This window comes from Oncorhynchus nerka, linkage group LG2 (genome assembly GCF_034236695.1).
Source record: "Oncorhynchus nerka isolate Pitt River linkage group LG2, Oner_Uvic_2.0, whole genome shotgun sequence".
Lineage (NCBI taxonomy): Eukaryota > Metazoa > Chordata > Actinopteri > Salmoniformes > Salmonidae > Oncorhynchus > Oncorhynchus nerka.
The window spans coordinates 79,841,570-79,866,749 of NC_088397.1; the positions used below are offsets into that span (position 1 = coordinate 79,841,570).

A 25,180-nucleotide genomic window follows, 5' to 3' on the forward strand; every position below is an offset into this window, starting at 1 on the left:
ACCAAAAAAAGGAATACACAGCTTTTCAATTAGCCCTAATTGGAAGAGGGAGTGGTTACACAATTGACTGGACACACCTAGTAAGCAATACTATACACATTAAAAGGTGAAATACTGTAGCTATGTTATCATAAAAATACAACTCCAAACTAGAAGTATCAGAACACTAAAAGATAGTTCTAACCTTAAATATGACTGGGAGAAGTGTCAAGAAAAAGAAAGCTATATATTCCATAGTACACTAGAACACAGTAAAACATGAACAACAACAGTCTAACCATAGCTGAGGGAAATTGAGCAAAATCTCCACTAGATGACAGCAAATGGACCCATCACGACCCTACAGGAAGGGTGAGAAATCCATATCTTCATTTAAACCAGGGTATTTAGTGGCCTGTAGTTTGTAAGTCCATATCTTCATTTAAACCAGGGTATATGGTGGCCTGTAGTCTGTAAATCCATATCTTCATTTAAACCAGGGTATATGGTGGCCTGTAGTCTGTAAATCCATATCTTCATTTAAACCAGGGTATATGGTGGCCTGTAGTCTGTAAATCCATATCTTCATTTAAACCAGGGTATATGGTGGCCTGTAGTCTGTAAATCCATATCTTCATTTAAGCCAGGGTATATGGTGGCCTGTAGTCTGTAAATCCATATCTTCATTTAAACCAGGGTATATGGTGGCCTGTAGTCTGTAAATCCATATCTTCATTTAAACCAGGGTATATGGTGGCCTGTAGTCTGTAAATCCATATCTTCATTTAAACCAGGGTATATGGTGGCCTGTAGTCTGTAAATCCATATCTTCATTTAAACCAGGGTATATGGTGGCCTGTAGTCTGTAAATCCATATCTTCATTTAAACCAGGGTATATGGTGGCCTGTAGTCTGTAAATCCATATGTTCATTTAAACCAGGGTATATGGTGGCCTGTAGTCTGTAAATCCATATCTTCATTTAAACCAGGGTATATGGTGGCCTGTAGTCTGTAAATCCATATCTTCATTTAAACCAGGGTATATGGTGGCCTGTAGTCTGTAAATCCATATCTTCATTTAAACCAGGGTATTTAGTGGCCTGTAGTCTGTAAATCCATATCTTCATTTAAACCAGGGTATTTAGTGGCCTGTAGTTTGTAAATCCAAAAACTTTCCCTTTGGTTTAACTGTTTAAGACGGTCCCCTTTTCTAATAGAGGCCGGAATATGATCAATACCCATAGCTTGTAGGGAGGCAGGGTTCCCATGGTGTAGGGACTTGTAGTGCCTTGCCATGGGGTAGTCTTCATTGCCTACCCGTATGGCGTACTTGTGTTCCGCTAAGTGGTCTTGAAGGCATCTCTTTGTCCGTCCAATGTAGAACACCTTGTACTGTGGACATTCCAATCTATAGATGACATGAGTGGTTTTGCAGTTAATGAAATGCTTGACGTAATACTCCATTTAGGAAGCTGTGTCAACAAAATACTTCTTCTGTGCAATATTTCTGCAATGGTTGCAATGGTTACATTTAAAAGAGCCCTTGGGTTTATGGTCAAGCCACGTTCTTTGAGTCACCCGGAAGATAACTGTGGACTAATTTGTAATTTAGGGTAGGACATCTCTTAAAGCTTATGACTGGTGGCTCAGGAAAGACTTGGCGTAGTAGCGTATCACTTTGGATGATTCCCCAATTATTTTAATGATTATTTTAATGCTCTCTGCTTCAGTGCTGTATTTTGTAACAAAATACACTCTCTCTGGTGTATCACAAGGCATTCCCCTTCGCAACAAGTTCTCTCTGTCAAGTAATCCAGCCCTGATACCGGCATCTTTCAGGACCTGAACGCTGTAGACCCGATTCAAGAAGCGATTCTCCAATTCAGCAGATTTGACACTGTAGTCTGTTTCCTGATTGCAAATTCTGTGGACTCTTTGGAATTGGCCAGATGGAATGTTTTCTTTTAGCCATTTGGGGTGAAAGCTGTCTGCCCTCAGAATGGTATTCCCATCTGTAGGCTTCCTAAAGATTGATGTGTGCAAATAACCTTTGTCATTTTTACTAATGTCGAGGTCCAAAAAATGAATGTTATCCTTGCTGTACTCCATAGATAGTTTGATGTTAGGGTTAATGTTGTTAAGGTATTGGTGGAAGGAAATAAGTTCATCTTCTGAGCCGGACCAAAACAGGCAAACATCATCAATATGGAGTCCCCACCATATAATCCGGCCAAAGAAATGGTTATTAGAAGGATCCAAAATGAAGTCATTTTCCCATTTACCCAAGTACAAGCCAGCGTAGGAAGGGCGGTAAGCTCCCATGGCACACCCTGACCTGTTTAAAGAGTCCATTCAGTCAGTGAGACAATGAATTCTGTAGGAGGCATCTCAGTCTCAGTTCGGGTACTCAAGAAACGGTGCATAGCTGCCAAACCCTGTTCATTCAATGCCGGTGTATAGAGACTCCACATCCATGGTGACTAAAAAGGAAGCTGTACCTATATTGTTCAATTCCTTAATTTTGTTCAACACATCTGTTGTATCTTGAAGATGGGCTGGGAGTGACGTCAGAAAAGGCTTAATAAAGTAATCAATGTACTTAGAGATGGGTTCTGTCAGACTTTCATTACCACTAATGACTGGTCTGCTGGGGGATTTAACATTTTTGTGGACCTTTGGAAGAAGGTTAAAAGAAGCCATACTGCCATTGAAAAGACATTTGAACTCATTGTCTGAAATGTAGCCATTCTCCTTAGCTTCTGTGAGGATCCCTTTCAATTCAGTTTTTAGGTCCTCTGTAGGGTTGAAGGTAAGAGATTGGTAGAATTCATTGTTGTCTAATTGACGGTAGGCTTCTGTCACATATTTGTCTTTACTCGACACTACTGTAGGTTAGAACTACTTTTTAGTCTTCTGATACTTCTAGTTTGGAGTTGTATTTTTATGATAACGTAGCTACAGTATTTCACCTTTTAATATGTATAGTATTGCTTACTAGGTGTGTCCAATCAATTGTGTAACCAATCCCTCTTCCAATTAGGGCTAATTGAAAAGCTGTTAAAAAGAGGACCTTGTATTCCTTTTTTTTGTACTCCCTGACGAAGGCCATGTAGCTGAAACGCGTCGGTTTAAAAAAACAACTTTCTTTCTATTGAACATGCCATACTAATAAAGGCATTTTAATCAATTATATGAAGAGTGCCTTGGTCCTCCTTTCTTTTTTATGACCAATTTACCCCTTTTACCAAAGAGTACCTATCTACCAAAATGTACTATCGTGTACCTTAGTAGCGCTTCCCTCCCTCTTTCTACAGATATGCATATGTTGGTCACAGATACCTTAATAAAAAAGGGGCTTCACAAAGGGCCTCAGGATCACATCACAGTATTTCTGTGCAATCAAATTGCCATCGATAAAAAGCAATTGTGTTCGTTGTCCGTAGCTTATGCCTTCCCATACCATAACTCCACCGCTACCTTAGGGAACTCTGTGCACAACGTTGACATCAGCAAGCTGCTTGCCCATACGACACCATCTGCCTGGTACAGTTGAAACCGGGATTCATCCGTGAAGAGCACACTTCTCCAGCATGCCAGTGGCCTTCGAAGGTGAGCATTTGACCATTGAAGTCGATTACGACACCGAACTGCAGTCAGGTCAAGACCCTGGTGGAGGACAACGAGCATGCAAAGGAGCTTCCCTGAGACGGTTTCTGACAGCTTGTGCAGAAATTCTGGTTGCTGGTCTCAAATGAACCCGCAGGTGAAGAAGCCGGATGTGGAGGTTGTGGGCTGGCGTGGTTACATGTGGTCTGCAGTTGTGATGCCGGTTGGACATACTGCCAAATTCTCTAAAACCACATTGGAGGCAGTTTATGGTCTAGAAATGAACAGTAAGTTCTCTGGCAACAGCTCTGGTGGACATTCCTGCAGTCAGCATGTCAATTGCACACTCCCTCAAAATATCTGTGGCAATGTGTTGTGTGACAAAACTGCACATTTTAGAGTGGCCTTCCATTGTCCCCAGCACAAGGTGCACCTGTCTAATGATCATCCAGTTTAATCAGCTTCTTGATATGCCACCCGTCAGGTGCATGGATTATCTTCACAAAGGAGAATTGTTCACTGACAGAGAGAAATAAGCTTTTTATGCGCATGGAACATTTCTGGGATCTTACATTTCAGCTCATGAAACCGACCTGTTGCATTTATATATTTGTTCAGAATACATGTTTTTTTTTGGGGAGGTTCTGTGGGATTATTTAAGATACTCTTTGAAGAGATAGACAGGGACTCTTCTGTCCTAGCTTCAGGGGGAAGCTGGTTCCACCATTGGGGAAAGAGGACAAAGAGGAGCTTGAACTGGGTTGAGTGGGAGCTGCCCTCACAAAGGGGTGAGGGGGTCAAGAGACCAGAGGTGGCAGAACAGAGTACTCTGGTAGGTTTTGAGCAGAGCCTGAAGGTAGGGAGGGGCAGTTCCTCTTGCTGCTCCATAAGCAAGTTCCAATGGTCTTCTAGTGTATGCAAATTTTGACTGGAATCCAGCTGAATGTGCAGAGGAGCGGGGTGACATGGGAGAATTTGGGTAAGTTGAACCCCAGGCAGGCTGCAGCATTATGAATAAATTGCAGGGGTTTGATGGCACAAGCAGGGTGCCCAGCCAACAGCGAGTTGCAGTAGTCCAGATGGGGGATAAGTGTCTGGATTAGGACTTGCGCCGCTTCCTGTGTGAGGTAGGGTCGTACTCTGCGGATGTTGTAAAGCGTGAACGAGTCACTGCTTTAATTTTGGTAGAGAACGGCAGGGTGTTGTCCAAGGTCACACCTTGATTCTTTGTACTCTGGGATGGGGACACTGGAGTTGTCACTATGAGACTCTTTACAGTCCCCAAGTCCAAAACAAATTCACAGCAATGCACAGTATTATACAGAGCCATGATGATCGCATGGAACTCCATTCCATCTCCAATTTCGAACAACAAAATTACCTTAACTGCAGGGACTGTGATGGGACATGTTTTGTTGTATTGTTTATTATATTTTTGTTGTTGAATTGTTTAAATATCATTGTATTTTACATTTGTGTGAATGTCCATGTCTACAAGTGTACCAATGTTTTGTTACTTGTCATGTGTGTTTTGTGCACCCCAGGAAGAGCAGCTGCTGCAAAAGCAAATGGGGATCCAAATCAACTACTGGTGCTTGCCTGTTCATGTCACTGCAACGTTACACAAACCCTTGATTAGGACTCTCAGAACCATTACATTACACACAAAACATTGGACGAAGGCATCTTCTGTATGGGGGAGTTGTGTTAAGAGCTTCGACATTCTGTCTCAATGTTAACACGCGTTGCTTGCGGTACGGTTTTAGAAGCATAAACACCTTATCTTTCATATTAGCGAGAAATCATTTTCAAAAAATATAAAGACCTACACACTTTTATAAGGTTATGGCTAGTGTTCCCATACAGCCATATTTCCATGTTCCAGCGCTTGTTTACCGAAAACAGACTGAAGAGTGCACTACCTGTGCTAATTAGCTATCTCCGGACAGCTGTGTGTAAGCGTTAGGATGCCACAAACGTGTTGTCACTGAAAAATATTGTCAGCTGCAACTGTGTTGAACGTGGTTAAAACAGTCTGCAGTAACAGTCTGCAGTAGTTGTGCATTTTGCAAATATATTTTTGATGTGATATGAAAGAGGGATTTATGTTAATAGAAGAGTACCGCAATTGAGAATCGATTCATGTTTAGAGGGAGTATTTGGATGCTTTGGCTTCCAGAGCCATTTCGTCTTTAAACAGAACATGTAAGGTCCTTGGACTATAAGGAGTCATGTTAGGCTCCTTTAGTCCAACATTAGGCTACGTTACACAAGAGAATAGTGACTAGACCATACAGGGGTCAGGGTTGGGAAAGGTGATCAGTCTGAGGCAACCTCTGCTGCTTTGGAACAGTTGAGCAACTGGTCACGACCTGCAAATAAAATACATAATCTAGTCTGATCACCAAAGTCTATATTCCCAACAGTGTCAAGATCAGGAATAGTAAAATAAACAAAGTATATTAAGGAAGCACACAGGAAATACAAAATATAGGTCATGGCCTACATTGTCATGCCATGGCTTTTAGCCCACGTTCAGCTTAGTTCCATTTAAGTCTAGTTCTCTTTGGTGTTTCCTGAGTCCCAGTCTGTCGGTGCTGTCAAACAAACTCATCGTCACTCATTATCATGCCTAATGTTTGGCTTGACAATGACAGCATTGGAGTTGGCAATATAACAAAAACAGATCTGAGACCAGGCTACAGTACTTGTGGTGTTCACAGGTCCTAGAAGACTGGTTACTTAGTTGTAAGCAGTATGGTTATTACTCGACTCAGCTGCTCAATAGGCAAAGTCTAGCTGTAACCATATTGCTTTCACCTATACAGCTTAGAGATCTCTGTGAACACAAAAAGTAATTTTACACTCTGGCATGTTCAAAATGGAACCAGTTGAAAGTTTTTTGCCATTACCCATAATGCTCAGGGAACAATCATCTCTTTGCATTGTTGTCTCTTCACCATTGTGCTGCTGTACACACGAAGTGAGAAACACCCCAATCTATGAAATATTGATAATTTCTAATCTGCTTGAGTACTAACAAATTCATAGTTTTCCAATAACCATGGACAAAACAACCCATACACCTTATAAATAGTAACAGCCACACCATTGAAAAAATGTGTACATTTAATCACATTGAAGAATTGCCAAATGATTCAGGAGTAAACTGACATTTTTTAAATCACATTTCAGGGGCTACCAGGAACACAACTCCTTATTTTTATAATTAAGACATCAAAATCCAGATGTCATATCAGACCCACACTTCAAGTCTCTCACTGACTCCGAGGCTTGTACACAAAACCAAGATCTCAAGTTAAGATTAGACCCAATAATGTCCACAATACAGAAAGCAGGCCAGCATTTTATTTTCCCTCAACCATCACCATGTTCCATGTGGCTTGGCATCTTGTGTGCTTTCTGCACACAAGATTCACACATGAAATGGAGAGCATCATGGCACTTCAAAATCACCTGTAGACTCATACACACAGGTCAATAAAAAAGGGTTGATGCAAGGTGAAAACATAGCTATATGAAATACAATTATAAAATCAAATAAATCACCTTAATGAATTTGGTTAATAATTTAACTGACAAGCTGTTTGATCTTCTGACCCGTTCTTGGAAGATTTGCCAGTCCGATTCCTATGCATGACACCAAGCAAAGAGGCAAACACTTTCAGGTCAGCATGAATGTGTTACAAAGATCACAATCATAGTTCATAGCAGAGCCTGATCTTCAGTAATGAGGGGAGTAAATGACAGCAGACAAATAAATCAAATGTTTTTTTTATAGATTTCCTCCTCCAGTGAGTGTGTCTCCAGCAAAGGCAATCTGTCATTTTGGGAGTTGCTCACTGCTTAGACCCAAGGTTTACTGGGTCCCAAAAATATGCCAGTCAGTCACACATCATAAAACATATTGCACAAAAGTTTAGGTTGCAAAAACAATTATTTTTGCTCAGCTGTCTGTCCAGTCTGAATAAAAACCAAAAGGGACCATTTCAAAGCACCACTTGCATCCTAGTGCTTGCTTCTCATACAAGGTTCTCATTTTAGATCATATTTCATCTCTTTATTACTAAAATGTCAGTGTAATTTTAAATAAGTCAATATCTATGTTGGCGAGGTGTGTGTGTGTCTGCAGTTTGTCACACTTCTCTGTGCCAGTGAGTGTATGTGTTTGGACATATTTCCTGCAAAATAATTTGACCACCTCTTCTCCACTGGTCTTGCAGTCTGTTCCAGTGCAGGACAAGCCAACGGGCAGTAGTAGCAGTTATGTTATTATTACTTTTAAGGTTTGTTAATGCAGTTCCTAAAACAGAAAGCAAAGAAAGAATCTCTATACAAGGACTCGGGAAACAATAACAATGCGTGTCCTTTTGAACAAACTGACAAATTAACAAGCAAAACGACAGCAGAGAAAAGATTAGGAAGATCGGGGAACGCCAGTCGCGGGAACAGAGGGGGCACTTCTTGAACTCCGTTCTCTGTTCTGCGACGATGCCAGTTGTGTTTTTAGGTTCTGGCGTCAGTCGGTCAGTTAGTCACACATGGGCCACTTGGCGTCCCCTCCACTCTACTATTTTGTAGGCCTATGTTGGGCAGCGGAAGATGGCAGCTTAGTTAGCTGGGAGTGTTAACTGTGCATCTGTAGAAAGTAGAGCCTGGCTAGTGGTTCCTCCTAGTTCGGGGCCCATTGTCCCCATCCACAGAGTCAGACACACTCACCAAAGTGCTGTGCAGCATTGGGTCTCCTCCTCTATGCTCCTTTGGGAAGTTCATGCCACCTTTCCAACCATCACGGTGCACACACGTCGATTGACATGCTAGGAAATGTAAAAGAAAAAAACTGGCAAGTTTCCCTGGTGTGGTCAGCACAAACCAACCACCTCAACTCGCAGGTGCTCCTCATATTCTTCCATTTACCCCCCCACACTCTAAGAACAGAAGAATAGACTATGGAAGTGTACGGGTTTGCTCGCTTAGAGTCACTGTGTGAGAGTGGAACAGAGTGGGATCATGAGTGGAAGTCATGAGCTGCGTTGGGTCGGAGTTCACCCCTCTGTGCTGCAACACTGTTGAAACATGGGGGTTGTGCGTGTGTGTGTGTGTGGGGTGGGAGGATGGTTGAAGGGGGGGCTCAGCTGGCTGCGGCACGGGACATGAGGTCCTCCAGAGCCTTTTCCTGGTCATTGTTGTGCACCAGTAGCACCTCCTTGATGGTGTCCCTTTCAAAGCCCATCTCGCCGAACCGCGTCATCAGCGACAGGAACTCTAAGGCCTGAAGAAATCATGAAAAACATACATTGTAATTGGGAATTCTTGTTACGTATTGTTTAATTTAACTAGATTTTTTTTTTTTTTTTTTTACAAACATTTGCAAGGTGATCTATGAGAACCTGAACAGATCAATGATATTAGGCTGGTTTAGACAATAATTAGCTATCTGGTTAGTAACGTAGTAGTATAAAGTCGTTATTTATTTTTCATTTTGTCTTCAAGTGGCCTTACGCAGGAGCTAACGTTCATGAGTTTCACACCTTCTAATGTTGCTTGATCAGTTGGTAGGCCTATCAGCGGGCCAAAATGACATGAAAAGTGATACAAATATATTAACAGTATTGCAGCAATTTCTGCAGTTCAAAAATAAAATAGGTAGCAATGCAACCGATGCCCTATCCTAAACTGGTTGGAAGCGAGAGGCATCTTGCTGTCATTCGTTAGCCATGTCATTTTGAGCCGCATCACATCTCATGCTAGCCCTAGCCACTTGCCTTCACTGCCTACCAACACAGCTACACCAATCCAATGCTTTAAATCTTTGAGGCGGTGTGAATGAGTGCAATATGGGATTGGGCTCCATTCAGCCTAGTAGTAAGAAACGCACGCAGTCTTTCCGCTTTCAACTTAGCTTCAATCGATGATTGATGACTGACTTCTCAGATAAATAGTGATGTTTTGTTTGATTAGGTAGTTAGTTGTCATTACTTTGAGCTCTGAATAAACGCTAATCAAGGATTACTTTGAGTGGTTTCAACATGGTCTCCATGACAATTTACTTTAATATGGACCCAAATAAATAAGACTGATAAAATCATGGGCAGGCTCAAAGATCTGGTTGTCAGCACTGGATACAAGGTGGTCTTCACCATGGAGCACTTAGCTAAGGTAAGAATGACAACCTAGTTGTTTGTGTGTTTGTCAGAGAGTGTCAAATGAATGAATATCAATATGAATTCAATCCTTCTTACCCACTGCCATCTGGGCCTTAAACAACACCAGGTCGTAGTTACATGCACTACCCAGTCCCTATCTGCTTTTACACACTAGTACTGTACTATTTTATTTGCCTCTACTGTTATATTTATGCTTTGTGCAATTGTCTTGTGGTATTTTTGTTTTTACTTTGCATGTATGAAAAACAAAAATGTAATATCTCAGCAGACAAGATTGTTCCTCCTCGCCATGGAGACGTCAGCAACACTTTCCAGTACCCGTTAGATTACTTGAAGTTATTAATGACACTTTTGGATGGTGTAGCAATACACCCAGTCACTACAAAGATACAGGCGTCCTTCCTAACTCAATTGCCGGAGAGTAAGGAAACAACTCAGGGATTTCACCATGAGGCCAATGGCAACTTTAAAACAGTTAGAGTTTAATGCCTGTGATAGGAGAAAACTAAGGATGGATCAACAACATTGTAGTTACTCTACAATTCTAACCGAAATGACAGAGTGAAAAGGAAGCCTGTACAGAATAATATATTCCAAAACATGCATTCTGTTTGCAATTAAGTAATACTGCAAAAACATTTTGTACTGAACACAAAATGCTATGTCAAATATAACATTACTGAGTTCCACTCTCCATATTTTCAAGCATAGTGGTAGCTGCATCATGTTATGGGTATGCTTTGGACTGGGGAGTTTAAGATAAAAAAATAAATAAACAGAATGGAGCTAAGCACAGGCAAAATCCTAGATGAAAACCTGGTTCAGTCTGCTTTCCACCAAGCACAGGGAGATTAATTCACCTTTCGGCAGGACAATAACCTAAAATTCATGGCCAAATCTACACAAGTTGCTTACCAAGACAGTAAACGTTCCCGAGTGGCAGAGTTAGAAATGGGCAAATATTGTACAATCCAGGTGTGCAATGCTCTTAGAGAGAAAGGGGATTCTACCATGTATTGACTCATGGGTGTGAATACTTACGAAAATTTGAAATTTGTGATTTAATAAATTTGTTAACATTTCTAAAAACATGTTCACACTTAGTCATCAGATGGGTGTGCAAAGCGGGGACCGAAATAAATACAGCTATCAAGGCCATCAGACTTAAATAGCCATTACTAACATTGCGTGGCTGCTGCCAACATACTGACTCATCTCTAGCCACTTTAACAATGAAAAAATGTAGGTAATAAATGTATCACTAGCCACTTTAAACAATGCCACTTTATATAATGTTTACATACATTACTCATCTCATATGTATATAGTGTACTCTATAGCATCTACTGCATCTTGTATACGCCGTTCGGCCATCGCATTCATATTTTTTTATGTACATATTCTTATTAATTCCTTTACACTTGTGTAAATAAAATGCAGCATGTAACAATTTCAACGATTTTACTGAGTTAGTTAAGGAATTTATGGATTTCACATGACTGGGCTAGAGGGCAGCCATGGGTGGGCATAGGCCCACCCACTGGGAGCCATGCCCAGCAAATCAAAATGAGTCTTTCCACCACAAAAGGGCTTTATTACAGGCAGAAATACTCCTCAGTTTCATCAGCTGTCCAAGTGACTGGTCTCAATCGATCCCGCACGTGAAGAAGCTGGATGTGCAGTGGTGTAATGTACTTAAGTAAATATACTTGAAAGTACTACTTAAGTTTTTTGGGGGGGGTATCTGTACATTACTATTTATATTTTTGACAACTAACTTAATGTACTTTTATTTTTTTAAATTTTTATTATGTACATTTTACTCCATATATTTTCCCTGACACCCAAAATTATTACATTTTGAATGTAAAAGGGTCCAATTCCAAACCAACTCTGATCTGGCAGAGTCACTAAACACATGCTTTGTTTGTAAAAATATGTCTGAATGTTGGAGGGGGCCACTGGCTATTGGTGTTAAATATATATAATATATATATATATATATACATACATACATATACACATATACACACACACACACACTGGGGAGAACAAGTATTTGATAACCTGCAAAATCGGCAGTGTTTCCTACTTACAAAGCATGTAGAGGCCTGTAATTTTTTATCATAGGTACACTTCAACTGTGAGAGACGGAATCTAAAACAAAAATCCAGAAAATCACATTGTATGATTTTTAAGTAATTAATTTGCATTTTATTGCATGACATAAGTATTTGATCACCTACCAACCAGTAAGATTTCCGGCTCTCACAGGACCTGTTAGTTTTTCTTTAAGAAGCCCTCCTGTTCTCCACTCATTACCTGTATTAACTGCACCTGTTTGAACTCGTTACCTGTAATAAAAGACACCTGTCCACACACTCAATCAAACAGACTCCAACCTCTCCACAATGGCCAAGACCAGAGAGCTGTGTAAGGACATCAGGGATAAAATTGTAGACCTGCACAAGGCTGGGATGGGCTACAGGACAATAGGCAAGCAGCTTGGTGAGAAGGTAACAACTGTTGGAGCAATTATTAGAAAATGGAAGATGTTCAAGATGACGGTCAATCACCCTCGGTCTGGTGCTCCATGCAAGATCTCACCTCGTGGGGCATCAATGCTCATGAGGAAGGTGAGGGATCAGCCCAGAACTACACGGCAGGACCTGGTGAATGACCTGAAGAGAGCTGGGACCACAGTCTCAGAAAACCATTAGTAACACACTACGCCGTCATGGATCAAAATCCTGCAGCGCACGCAAGGTCCCCTTGCTCAAGCCAGCGCATGTCCAGGCCTGTCTGAAGTTTGCCAATGACCATCTGGATGATCCAGAGGAGGAATGGGAAAAGGTCATGTGGTCTGATGAGACAAAAATAAAGCCTTTTGGTCTAAACTCCACTCGCCGTGTTTGGAGGAAGAAGTATGAGTACAACCCCAAGAACACCATCCCAACCGTGAAGCATGGAGGTGGAAACATACTTCTTTGGGGATGCTTTTCTGTAAAGGGGACAGGACGACTGCACCGTATTGAGGGGAGGATGGATGGGGCCATGTATCGCGAGATCTTGGCCAACAACCTCCTTCCCTCAGTAAAGGCATTGAAGATGGGTCGTGGCTGGGTCTTCCAGCATGACAACGACCCGAAACACACAGTCAGGGAAACTAAGGAGTGGCTCCGTAAGAAGCATCTCAAGGTCCTGGAGTGGCCTAGCCAGTCTCCAGACCTGAACCCAATAGAAAATCTTTGGAGGGAGCTGAAAGTCCGTACTGCCCAGCAACAGCCCCGAAACCTGAAGGATCTGGAGAAGGTCTGTATGGGGGAGCGGGCCAAAATCCCTGCTGCAGTGTGTGCAAACCTGGTCAAGAACGACAGGAAACGTATTCTCTCTAATTGCAAATAAAGGTTTCTGTACCAAATATTAAGTTCTTCTTTTCTGGTGTATCAAATACGTATGTCATGCAATAAAATGGAAATTAATTACTTAAAAATCATACAATGTGATTTTCTGGATTTTTGTTTTAGATTCCGTCAGTCACAGTTGAAGTGTACCTATGTTAAAAATTAGACCTCTACATGCTTCGTAAGTAGGAAAATCTGCAAAATCAGCAGTGTATCAAATACTTGTTCTCCCCAGTGTGTGTGTGTATATATTATATATATATATAGTGCCGGTCTGGTTTGCTTAATATAAGGAATTTTAAATGATTTACACTTACTTTTAATACTTAAGTATATTTAAAACAATACTTTTAGACTTTTACTTGAGTAATTTTCTATGAAGGTATCTTTACTTTGAAGTATGACCACTGTACTTTTTCAAACAACTGCGGATGCAAAGGTCCTGGGCTGGCGTAGTTACGTGGTCTGCAATTGTGAGGCCGGTTGGATGTACTGCTAAATTCTCTAAAAACAACGTTTCTCCTATGGTCGAGAAACTAACATTAAATTATCTGGAACAGCTCTGGTGGACATTCATACAGTGAGCATGACAATTGCACATGTGGCATGGTGTTGTGTGACAAAACTGCAAATTTTAGAGTGGCCTTTTGTCCCCCAGCACAAGATGCACCTGTGTAATGATCATGCTGTTTAATTAGCTTCTTGATATGCCACACCTGTCAGGTGGATGGATTATCTTGCCAAAGTAATTCATGTTCACTGGCATGGATGTAAATACATTTCTGCACAACATTTGAGAGAAATTAGCTTTGTGTGTATGGAAAAATTCAGGGATATTTTACTTCAGCTCATAAAAAAACAAACCAACACTTGAAATGTTGTGTCTATTTTTGTTCAGAATAAATAGTGAAAATAAATATTTTGAAACAAATCAGTGTTGGTGTTCTTCTCTCAATTGTTAATGGATTTCTTTTTAAATAACGGTATCTTAGAATGCAGTTGTAATTCTTTGTTATTTTGTCCTCAGGGTCAGAAATATATCTGGATTTGGGACAGTTTGCAATTTTCAGAAATAGTCAATATCCCGATGTGAAGGATTTCCCTAGGCCACCACACATTTGAGAAGGTGGAGGGATGAGAACGGAACATGCTTGGTGTATCTAAGTTCAGGGAAAACTGGAAGTGAACCTTACCTTAGGCCACTCAACATTTGTGTATTGAAACAGAGATAATGGAGTTGGCTGGCTAGTCATCCTAACGGTCTTTGGTTCTGCATGCTGAGTTAATCTGTATAAACGTGCATATTAGTGTATGTGACGGTAGAGACTGTGGGTGGACTCACCTTCTCTTCAGAGCACTGGTACATCTCTAAGCCCTCCTCTACGGCACTGGGCTCAAATCCTCGCTCACAAAGACGCGTATGAGTAAACAGGTACTCCAGCACCTGGGTCACAGGATGACAGACATTGTTGATCTTTTGGTGATGGCTTCATGTGCAAGTCCAGACTGTCTATTTGCTAGGTGGTTTTACAAGCTGAGAGCAAGATAATTATGACTGCAAATATGATGGTGACCAAATTCTTGGAGGTGAATTTATGAAATAGCTAATGTTGGCATTTAATAGAAATACATGAATATTCATTGTTGATTAGAGGGATAGCTAAATTCACATGATAAAATATTGTACTTGCGTGATGCTTGAGGACACTTTCATTTTGGAAGCAAGCTGTCAAACGTATCAACTACCACTGTGTCATTCCATTGTTAGCTAATGTTTATTCAAATGTTTTTTTGTAACCTTTATTTAACTAGGTAAGTCAGTTAAGAACAAATTCTTATTTACAATGATGGCCTGCCCCAGCCAAACCCGGATGACGATGGGCCAATTGTGCGATGCCCTATGGGACACCCAATCACAGCCAGATGTGATACAGCCTGGATTCGCATCTTGCACTGAGATGCAGTGCCTTAGACCACTGCGCCACTCGGGAGTTAACTAGCCCCTAACGAGTGTCTCCTACAGTACTACTGTAATCAATCACTGCAATGCCATCATAGTGTTGAGGCATCAAACAAAGGTGATGGATGGTGTGTTTTGAGACCAAAGAAAATACTGCGTAAACACAATTCATTTATTCACAAAACCATCCTCAACTTGTTGCCTGGTGGACTTTTTTGTGAAGACAGACAATCACATAACGTAGACACCTGATGACTTCACAGTCAACCATGACACAGAAAATTCTCTGGGCGCAATGGGCAGTGAGTGAATGACAGCACAGAATCAAATAGAACATTTCTTTGTAACAGATCTGTGTAGAGAAAATGGGCCTAAGGTGCTGTGATCGGGAGGGAGAGCAGAGGGGCGTACCTGCTCCACATTCTTGCCTCGCCTCTGCATGGCCCGCAGGACCCCCTCGTAGGAGTACCCCATGGACACGATGGTCTCCACACATTGCCGCCCACTGGGAGACAGGTTGAGCAGTGCCGCGCCGCACGGGAGAGGACCTGCATTTATCTTTGCAGAGAGAGTTTTTATAGCATCACATCTGTATAAGAGTCCAAAAAAAGCATCTTCCTCTGGTCCACAAAACCTCTAAGCTTTTCAGAAGTTTGAAATAATTAAGCAATACATTTAGTCATTGAAACGAAGCAAAGCCCACTTCACCTTCTTTGTGTAAGCTTACCTGCTTTGGTGCCCCATTTTGGGTGTGCCTGGGTGGCTCCTCTGTCTTCTGCTGGGGTGCCGGTGGGCTGCCGGTGGATAGGCTAGGTGGTACAGGGGCTGGAGAGTAGGAGTCAAATAACAAGTCCCCTTGGTCCGACAGCTTGGGGAAGGTCAGCGAGCGGATGTTGCAGGGCCGGTCTGGGTCCATTGTCCGTCCCTGGGCCAGACTCCCAGCTCTGTCCATGTCCAGTTGCGCCACCAGCCCGTTGAGGGAAAAGGCCGTTTTTGCCGGAAGGCTGGTGGCGGGGAGTTGGGGTGGAGGCGTGCTGCCTCGCGATGCCAGCTCGGGCTGGGGTTCCCCAGGTGGGGATACAGACTGCTGCTGGGGCTGGCTCTGGAGGATGTTGCGCAGCTCCTCCCTATCGTCCAGCGTTTTCAGCTCCAGCTTGTCGAAGGGGTCCTCCTCGCGCTCAAAGTCAGCCAGGTTAAGGTACTGGGGCTCCGGGATGCTGGGAGCGGTCTGCCTGGCGGGCGCGGGCAGCGGGGTGAGGATGGCGTTGAGGCGCAGTGCGGCCATCAGCGGATTCAATGCGGGCGGGAGAGCATCTTGCTCCTCGGCGGGGCGAGGCCTCTTGCCCCCGCCGGCCAATCCCCCGTCAGGGTCTTGTGCGGGGGGTGAGTGCTCCCTGCTCTCAAACTCCACCCTGGCCACCTCTGCAGCTCGAGCCTCTGCCGCCCTGGCCTCGGCCAGCTCCGCCCCCCAGCGCACACTCCTCCTCTCTAGGGAGAAGTCATACTGCAGTGCCCAAAGATAGACAACCAGCATGACTAGTTAGAGCGGAGCAGCAGACAAAGGACTAAAGGAATGGAGACTAATCAACCCGGGTGAATCTGGTTGAGTCATGAGATCTTATTTTCAACATTTACAGAGGTGCCCCCCTAATACAGACTAATATTACAGGGAAGCGATAAAAATTAACAAGCATCCCATCATTGAAACGCTTGATGCAACAGTGACATAAATCAGAAGGCTTACCTGCAGGTCTGCAAGCACAGAGAGACAGTCGGGCAGGCAGAAGCCAACAGGAAGACCCACTTTGGCAGGGCAGCGGAACTTATCGTTGATTTTAAATGGAACGTCATCAAGGTAGCTGATGGGTCCTGAAAAAACAGGATGAATGAATGGCCTAAATGAAAAATGACACCATGATGCAAATGCAGGAATATTTTAAAACAAAATGAGCAGATGGAGAACAGAGGAAGAGGCCGAAAGACACACTCACCATTGTTGTGGGTATCAGACTTCCTCGCAGCCATTTAGAGTCTGTAAAACACAAAGGGCTCTTGAATGAACGAGAGATGCCTTAGAGGAAGCAGTGAGGGTGTTTTCACACAGTCCTATTTAAAGTGAACTCTGGGGTAAAAACAAAGAGCAAAAGAAGTCAGTTCTCTTTGTATTCACACTGCCCTTGCCTTTGAATGAGGACTCAACTCTTTTGCCAGTTCACTTCAACTATTTTGTGGTCCTCTTTGCATTCACATTGCTATGTTAAGAAAGGAACCAATATCCCTTTCCAACATGCTTCTGGGTTTTTACAATGTGTAGGACAAGCCATTCAATCAGAAAGCGTTATTGGACAGCTAGCTATACATTTTGTACGCTAATACATTGACAGCATTTAGTTAAAATATGAGACAGAATTGCAATCAGAAGATGCTATTAATATTTGCATTTGATTGGTAACAGAATAACTACCACTATTATTATAATACCCTGCTGGTCATCTATGAACATCTTGGCCATGTTCTGTTATAATCTCCATACAGCACAGCCAGAAGAGGACTGGCCACCCCTCATAACCTGGTTTCTTCCTAGGTTCCTGCATTTCCAGGTAGTTTTTCCTAGCCACTGTGCTTCTACATCTGCATTGCTTGGTTTTTTGGCGTTTTAGGCTGGGTTTCTGTATTGTGACATCGGCTGATGTAAAAAGGGCTTTAAATACATTTGATTATTTAATCCGCAATTATTCAATCAACGCTGTAATTGAAAAAAACATTTGTACACCCAAGGTAGGCTACGACCCCGTTAAGAGCTAAAATAGAGTACAAAATCTGTTTCTCACCAAACATGTAGTCTTCTCACACTATTCAAACCCTACAGCTTATGAAGCTCTCAGCCTATTGAACACATAATGCAAACAATCTGAACAAAGACATTTTGGAATGTGTTGTAGTAGTCTAGTGTGTGGTGCGGGAATAATGACATGTAAACCTGGGGAGCTTTGCGTTAAAATTGTCTTCAAAAAAGGAGAACCAGACCACTGAATTCAAGAGAACCAAACTCCGACCACCTCACGAGATGGTTACAGTTTGGGGGATATTTTGAAGGGTCTGAGTTCATTTGGGGAGTTCACACTGCACAAAAAAAAGAACTGCACTGAGTACACAAAAATTGGTTTAAAGGGACCAAGTGTGAAAACACCCTGAAACAAGACAAAACATCAACACCATATCCACCATTATGCAGAGCATTTGGAAGTACAGACCCCTTGACTTTATTTAGAATTTTTTAGACATTGTTACATTTCAGCTTTATTCTAAAATGTTTACTTTTTTAAATTTTTTATCCCCTCAATCTACACACAATACCCCATAATGACAAAGCAAAAACAGATTATACACTACCGTTCAAAAGTTTGTGGTTACTTAGAAATGTCCTTGTTTTTGAAAGAAAAGCATGTTTGTATTGTATTGTATGTGACTAGTGTGCATTGTGTATGTCGTCCATTATGTGTGCAGAGTCAAAAAGGAGTCGATGCAGACAGTAGAATGTAGCTACCTGGACTATCTATACACACAAAACTATGTGGACACTTAATCAAATGAGTGGATTCTGATATTTCAACTGTGGCTGACTAGTGTATAAAAATGTAGCACACAGCCATGCAATCTCCATAGAAAAACATGGGCAGTAGAATGGCCTTACTGAAGAGCTCAGTGACTTTCAATGTGGTGCAGTCTTAGGATGCCACCTTTCCAACAAGTCTGACAAATTTCTGCCCTGCTAAAGCTGCCCCTGTCAACTGTAAGTGCTGTTATTGTGAAGTGGAAACAAGCTCACAGAACAGTAGCAACAACACCTCAGCGTGAAGTGGTAGGCCACACAAACTCACAGAACGGGATAGCCAAGTGCTGTAGCATGCAAAAATCAGTCCTCGGTTGCAACACTCACTACAGAGTTCCAAATTGCCTCTGGAAGCAATGTCAGCACAAGAACAGTTCATCGGGAGCTTCAAAAATTGGGTGTCTATGGCTGAGCAGCCACACACAAGCCTAAGAGCACCATGAACAATGCCAAGCATCGGCTGGAGTGGTGTAAAGCTCGCCACCATTATATTCTGGAGCAGAGAAAACGCGTTCTTGGGAGTGATGAATCACGCTTCACCATCCGACAGACAAATCTAGGTTTGGCTGATGCCAGGAGAATGCTACCAGTCCCAATGCCGTGCCAACTGTAAAGTTTGGTGGATGAGGAATAATGGTCTGGTGCCGTTTCTCATGGTTCGGGCTAGACCCCTTAGTACCAGTGAAGGGAAATCTTAATGCTACAGCATACAATGACATTCTAGACAATTCTGTGCTTCCAACTTTGTGGCAACAGTTCGGGGAAGGCCCTTTCCTGTTTCAGAATGACAATGCCCCTGTGCACAAAGTGAGTTCCACACAGAAATGGTTTGTCGAGATCGGTGTGGAAGAACTTGATTAGCCTGCACAAAGCCCTGACCTCAACCCTATCAAACACCTTTGGGATGAATTGGAACACCGACTGCGAGCCAGACCTAATTGCCCAACATCAGTTACCGACCTCACTAATGCTCGTGGCTGAAAGGAAGCAAGTCCCCGTAGCAATGTTCCAACATCTAGTAGAAAGCCTACCCAGAAGAGTTGAGGCTGTTATAGCAGCAAAGGGGAGGACCAACTCCACGTTAATGCCCATGATTTTGGAATGAGATGTTCGACAATCACGTGTCCACATACATTTGGTCATGTAACATATTTGGCTAATAATTTAGCAGTCTTATGACTTGGGGGTAGAAGCTGTTCAGGAGACTTTTGGTCCAGTACTTAGTGCTCCAGTACCGTTTGCCTTGTGGTAGCAGAGAGAACAGTCTATCATATTATGGGTATGCATGTAATCGTTATGGACTGGGGAATTGTTCATGATAAAAATAAAAAAAACAGAATGAAGCTAAGCACAGGCAAAATCCTAGTGGAAACCGGGATCAGTCTGCTTTCCACTAGACACTGATATGAATTCACCTTTCAGCAGGACAACCTAAAACACAAGGCCAAATCTACATGAGTTGCTTTCCAAGACAGTGAATGTTCGAGTGGCCTAGTCACCTGGGGTGGCAGGTAGCCTAGTGGTTAGAGCGTTGGGCCAGCTCGAATCCCCGAGCTGACAAGCAGTTAACCCGGGTGTTAACAAGGCAGTTAAACCACTGTTCCCTGGTAGGCCATCATTGTAAATAAGAATTTGTTCTTGGTTAAATTAATTTATTTTTAAAAGTTAGCTCATATTAATCAGCTTGAAAATCTGAAAATGATTGTCTAGCAATGATCAACATCAAATTTGTCAGACCTTGAAGAATTTTGAAAAGAATCCAAATAAAATTGGCAAATGTTGCACAATCCAGATGCGGGAAGCTCTTAGCGACTTACCCAGAAAGACCCACAGCTGTAATCACTGAGAAAGGTAATTCTAACACTCACAGGTTTGGACACTTACCTAATACAATTTTTTTTCAATAGATGTTATACAAATATTAATATTTCTTCCACTGACAGAGAAGTGTGTAGATTGATGAAAAAGAATAACAATTAAATACATTAATACCAATTTGTAACAAAGAAATGTGGAAAAAGTCAAGGTGTGTGAATACTTTCTGAAGGCACTGTAAATGTAAATATTTCACCCAATTTCCTCATACCCCAGGAAAAATCCACTCTGTACTAGTACCCCATACATGTATTTTTTAAAATTTAACTAGGCAAGTCCATTAAGAACCAATTCTAATTTACAATGACAGAATACCCCAGCCAAACCCTCCCCTAACCCAGACAATGCTTGCCCAATTGTGCGCCGCTCTATGGGACTCCCGATACCGGCCAGTGGTAATACAGCCCGGGATCAAACCCAGGTGTGTAGTGATGCCTCTAGCACTGTGGTGCCTTAGACCACTGCACCACTCAGTGCACTAAAATTACTAAATTAAAAGTTTAAGTCACCCAGTAAAATTCTACTTGAGTAAAAGTCTAAAAGCAGGTGGTTTAAAACATACAATGGTGGGAAAAGTAAAAGGTACACAAATTCCTTATATTAAGAAAACCAGACTGCACACATTTTTAAAACACTGTTTACTGTTATGGAAGACGGCCCCCCCAGAAGCAGATCATACTTCGGGATCACAACACTTTTTAGGCAAGTCGTCTGAGATCCCTAAAGATTGGAAAGCTGCCGCGGTCATCCCCCTCTTCAATGGGGGTGACACTCTAGACCCAAACTGTTATAAACCTATATCCATCCTGCCCTAACTTTCTAAAGTCTTCGAAAGCCAAGTTAATGAACAGATCACTGCCCATTTCGAATCCCACCGCACCTTCTCTGCTATGCAATCCGGTTTTCGAGCTGGTGCACTTCAGACACGCTCAAGGTACTAAACGATATCATAATCGCCATCGATAAAAGACAGTACTGTGCAGCTGTCTTCATCGACCTGGCCAAGGCTTTCAACTCTGTTAATTACCGTATTCTTATCAGCAGACTCAACAGCCTTGTTTTCTCTAATGACAGCCTTGCCTGGTTCACCAACTACTTCTCAGAGTTCAGTGTGTCAAATCGGAGGGCCTGTTGTCCGGACCTCTGGCAGTCTCTATGGAGAGGTACCACAGGGTTCCATTTTTGGGCCGACTCGTTTCTCTGCATATATATCAAAGATATCGCTCTTGCTGCGGGTGATTCCCTGATCCACCTCTACGCAGACGACACCCTTCTGTATACTTCTGGCCCTTCCCTGGACACTGTGCTAACTAACCTCCAAACGAGCTTCAATGCCACACAACTCTCCTTCCATGGCCTCCAACTGCTCTTAAACGCTAGTAAAACCAAATGCATGCATTTTTCAACCGTTTGCTGCCTGCATCAGCCAGCCCGACAAGCATCACTACTCTGGACGGTTCTGACTGAATATGTGGACAACTACAAATACCTAGGTGTCTGGCTAGACTGTAAACTCTCCTTCCAGACTCATATTAAACATCTCCAATCCAAAATCAAATCGGCTTTCTATTTCGCAACAAAGCCTTCTTCACTCACGCCACCAAACATAACCTCGTAAAACTGACTATCCTACCGATCCTCGACTTCAGCGATGTCATTTACAAAATAGCTTCCAATACTCTACTCAGCAAACTGGATGCAGTCTATCACAGGGCCATCCATTTTGTCACCAAAGCCCCATATACCACCCACCACTGCGACCTGTATATGCTCTCGTCGGCTGGCCCTCGCTACATATTCGTCGCCAGACCCACTGGCTCCAGGTTATCGATAAGTCTATGCTAAGTAAAAGCGCCGCCTTAGCTCACTGGTCACGATAACACCCACCCGTAGCATGAACTCCAGCATGTATATCTCACTGGTCATCCCCAAAGCCAACACCTCATTTGGCCACATTTCCTTCCAGTTCTCTGCTGCCAATGACGGGAACGAATTGCAAAAATCGCTGAAGCTGGAGACTTATATTTCCCTCACCAACTTTAAACATCAGCTATCTGAGCAGCTAACCGATCGCTGCAGCTGTACATAGCCCATCTGTAAATAGTCCATCCAATCTACCTGCCTCATCCTCATATTGTTTTTATTTACTTTTCTGCTCTTTTGCACACCAGTATTTATACATGCACATCACCATCTGCTCATCTATCACTCCAGTGTTAATTTGCTAAATTGTAATTACTTCGCTACTATGGCCTATTCATTGCCTTACCTCCTCACGCCATTTGCACACACTTGTATATATACTTTTTTCCCCCGATTGTGATATTGACTGTAAACTTGTTAATTTCATGTGTAACTCTGTTGTTGTTTGTGTCGCAATGCTTTACTTTATCTTGACCAGGTCGCACTTGTAAAATGTAAATAAAGGTTAAATAAAAAATACATTTAAAAAGTAATGGGTGGACTTATTAGCGTACCACGGAGCAAAATACAGCTCGATCAGTCGGAATGTCGATGCAGTGACAGTCGATGCAATGGCCACCCGTCCGTAGCAACATATTTTAGTCCACTTTACTCAAACCATAATCAACAAAAACACGTGACATTTTCAAGCAGCTATAGCTAGCCAACTGTAATCTCATCTTGGAAACATTGAACGAGTCATACTTGCATGACTCATCCAGAGGTAGCAAGAGTAGCGACAACTTTTTATGAAGTAACATTCCAGTAACTAGTTAAGTAATTCATTAATGAAATACATGTGATGTGTAATGAACGTACTCGAAAACGTAACTAACTATGACAGTCATTAGGGTGTACTTTTCTAGCTGTCAGAGTGGCTATAAAAGTACCCCTTACTGACTTTAGACTGCTAGCTCGGTTGTCTCAGCTTGTGACCATCTACATAGTTAGCTGGTATTTTGAGTGATTTATCCTTGGAAAACAATTGGCGAGTAACTGTTAGATTACGATAATTCAAGAGGAGAAAGATAGCAGGCTAACATAGCATAGGACGGTAATTTAGTCAGCTTAACGTTAATACGTTAGCTACAAATGAGCTAACTAACTTTTTCATGACCAGCTAACGTTAGCTTGATAGCTGACACAAAATAACCCACAAGTTAACGTAAACCTTAACTGAAAGTCTGGAACATAGCTAGCTAGGAAGACAAGCAGAAATAAAGAATATCCGATGTGGACATTTTAGATAACGTTAGCTAGCTAATGTTAGTTTGGTGGCCTGCACTAGACAGTGCTGGCTAGTTCACTCCCTCTCCGCCACCGCCCCTGAAAGAAAACTGAGATAACATCTTCCATTAACCCCCTTACCCGTATTATCTGCTCCGTCTTGCTTCTCCAAAAACGTACGTACACCTCAAAGCAAAGACACCTTCTTCAAACTTTATGTTAAAATAAATGTTATTGGAATCGAAATCTCTTTCATGCTTCATAGTGGAACGCCATCTTGATTTATTCGCCTTCCTTCCTATGGTTCCTGTTTGAAGTCACGTTTTCACTTGATGACGACACAAGTGTAGATAAATAAACATACAGGGTGCAATGTAATTTTATTCACAGCATTCTCTCATCACATTGAATTGCACATAATAGTTTCTTGTGTACGTTTTTGTAATCTTTTTTTACGTAAAAAAATGGAAAATTATACACTTTTGGACACAACCATAACAGAAATTGGACAACGAATGTAATTTCTCTCAGAAAACACAACATGTAATTTAAAAAACATAAAACAATGGCACATGCTAGTGTAATGTATAGTATTTATTTTGTCTATCATCCTTTGGCAACACTGAAGAGATGTTCCCAGACATTTTCTTTATAAGATTTTTGTCACCCTACTCTGGATTCATTCATTATTTAATCCCCTCGAATATTGTCTGAACTGAATAGGGATCAGGAGATCATGATGGCTAGTCAATCAAGTGTTTACATGGAAACATGGTTAGTGTTCCCTTGACAACCATAACCATGCCAATGTCGTTGAGTTTATTGATAATTTTCATAAAACAGTGACGAGCTTGGTTTCCAATGTTGGTATGATATTGCCCAAAAGCGTATCACCATGAGATACTGCAGCATTATGCATGAAGACTTTTCAGAACAAAATAGCACTAAAGCTTCATCTGCTCACGGCTACAAATCTCTTTAAAGCCACAATCCTAAGGTTTGGTTTGGTATAAAGTTAAGGGATGGTGCTGGGTAAATGTAACCACTCTCAAATCCAAACCCAAGTCCATGTGACTGTTAGTCCAACACCTTATGCATTACACAAATAGGTCCAGGTAAGGTGTTGTACCAAGGTCACTACTCAACACCCTTCATTCTAAAAACATGTCCCCACACCAACATAACGAATTCGGGGGGTAGCCCAACTCAATCCTGAGTCTCTTGACGAGATGGCTGGGTGTTAGTCTAAGTTCCCTACAATATGATATGCTAATTGAAATGACAATTGAACAGCAGGTAATATCCCAGATTGTGCCTTGAATGAAACTAAGATCAGCCACACACTTATATTCCTTCCAATGCATT

General features: G+C 42.1%; 1 protein-coding gene across 2 annotated transcripts; it reads right to left on the reverse strand.

Annotated features, from left to right (window-relative positions):
- Nucleotides 1–6,697: 6,697 nt before the first annotated feature.
- Nucleotides 6,698–24,126, reverse strand: LOC115143243 (ubiquitin-associated protein 1-like). Of its 2 annotated transcripts, none has more exons than XM_029683422.2 (7): nucleotides 23,957–24,126; nucleotides 17,130–17,170; nucleotides 16,883–17,007; nucleotides 15,866–16,642; nucleotides 15,550–15,696; nucleotides 14,521–14,622; nucleotides 6,698–8,879 (listed from the first exon to the last, which is right to left on the reverse strand). In XM_029683422.2, exons 2-7 carry the CDS (start codon nucleotides 17,161–17,163, stop codon nucleotides 8,739–8,741), a joined length of 1,326 nt encoding a protein of 441 aa, XP_029539282.2. In that variant the 5' UTR covers nucleotides 17,164–17,170; nucleotides 23,957–24,126; the 3' UTR covers nucleotides 6,698–8,738. The 2 variants fall into 2 exon arrangements, with proteins under 2 accessions (XP_029539282.2, XP_029539292.2); XM_029683432.2 differs by lacking the exon at nucleotides 23,957–24,126 and adding an exon at nucleotides 23,104–23,128.
- Nucleotides 24,127–25,180: the final 1,054 nt, after the last annotated feature.

Bases quoted from the DNA above. Each gene is read 5' to 3' on its own strand.
- LOC115143243 (XM_029683422.2), bottom strand. From the start codon at position 17,163: ATGGCTGCGAGGAAGTCTGATACCCACAACAATG. The intron at 16,643-16,882 runs GTAAGCCTTCTG...TGGGCACTGCAG, and splicing joins CTGTGCTTGCAGACCTGCAG to TATGACTTCTCCCTAGAGAG. The intron at 15,697-15,865 runs GTAAGCTTACAC...CTCTCTGCAAAG, and splicing joins AAAATGGGGCACCAAAGCAG to ATAAATGCAGGTCCTCTCCC.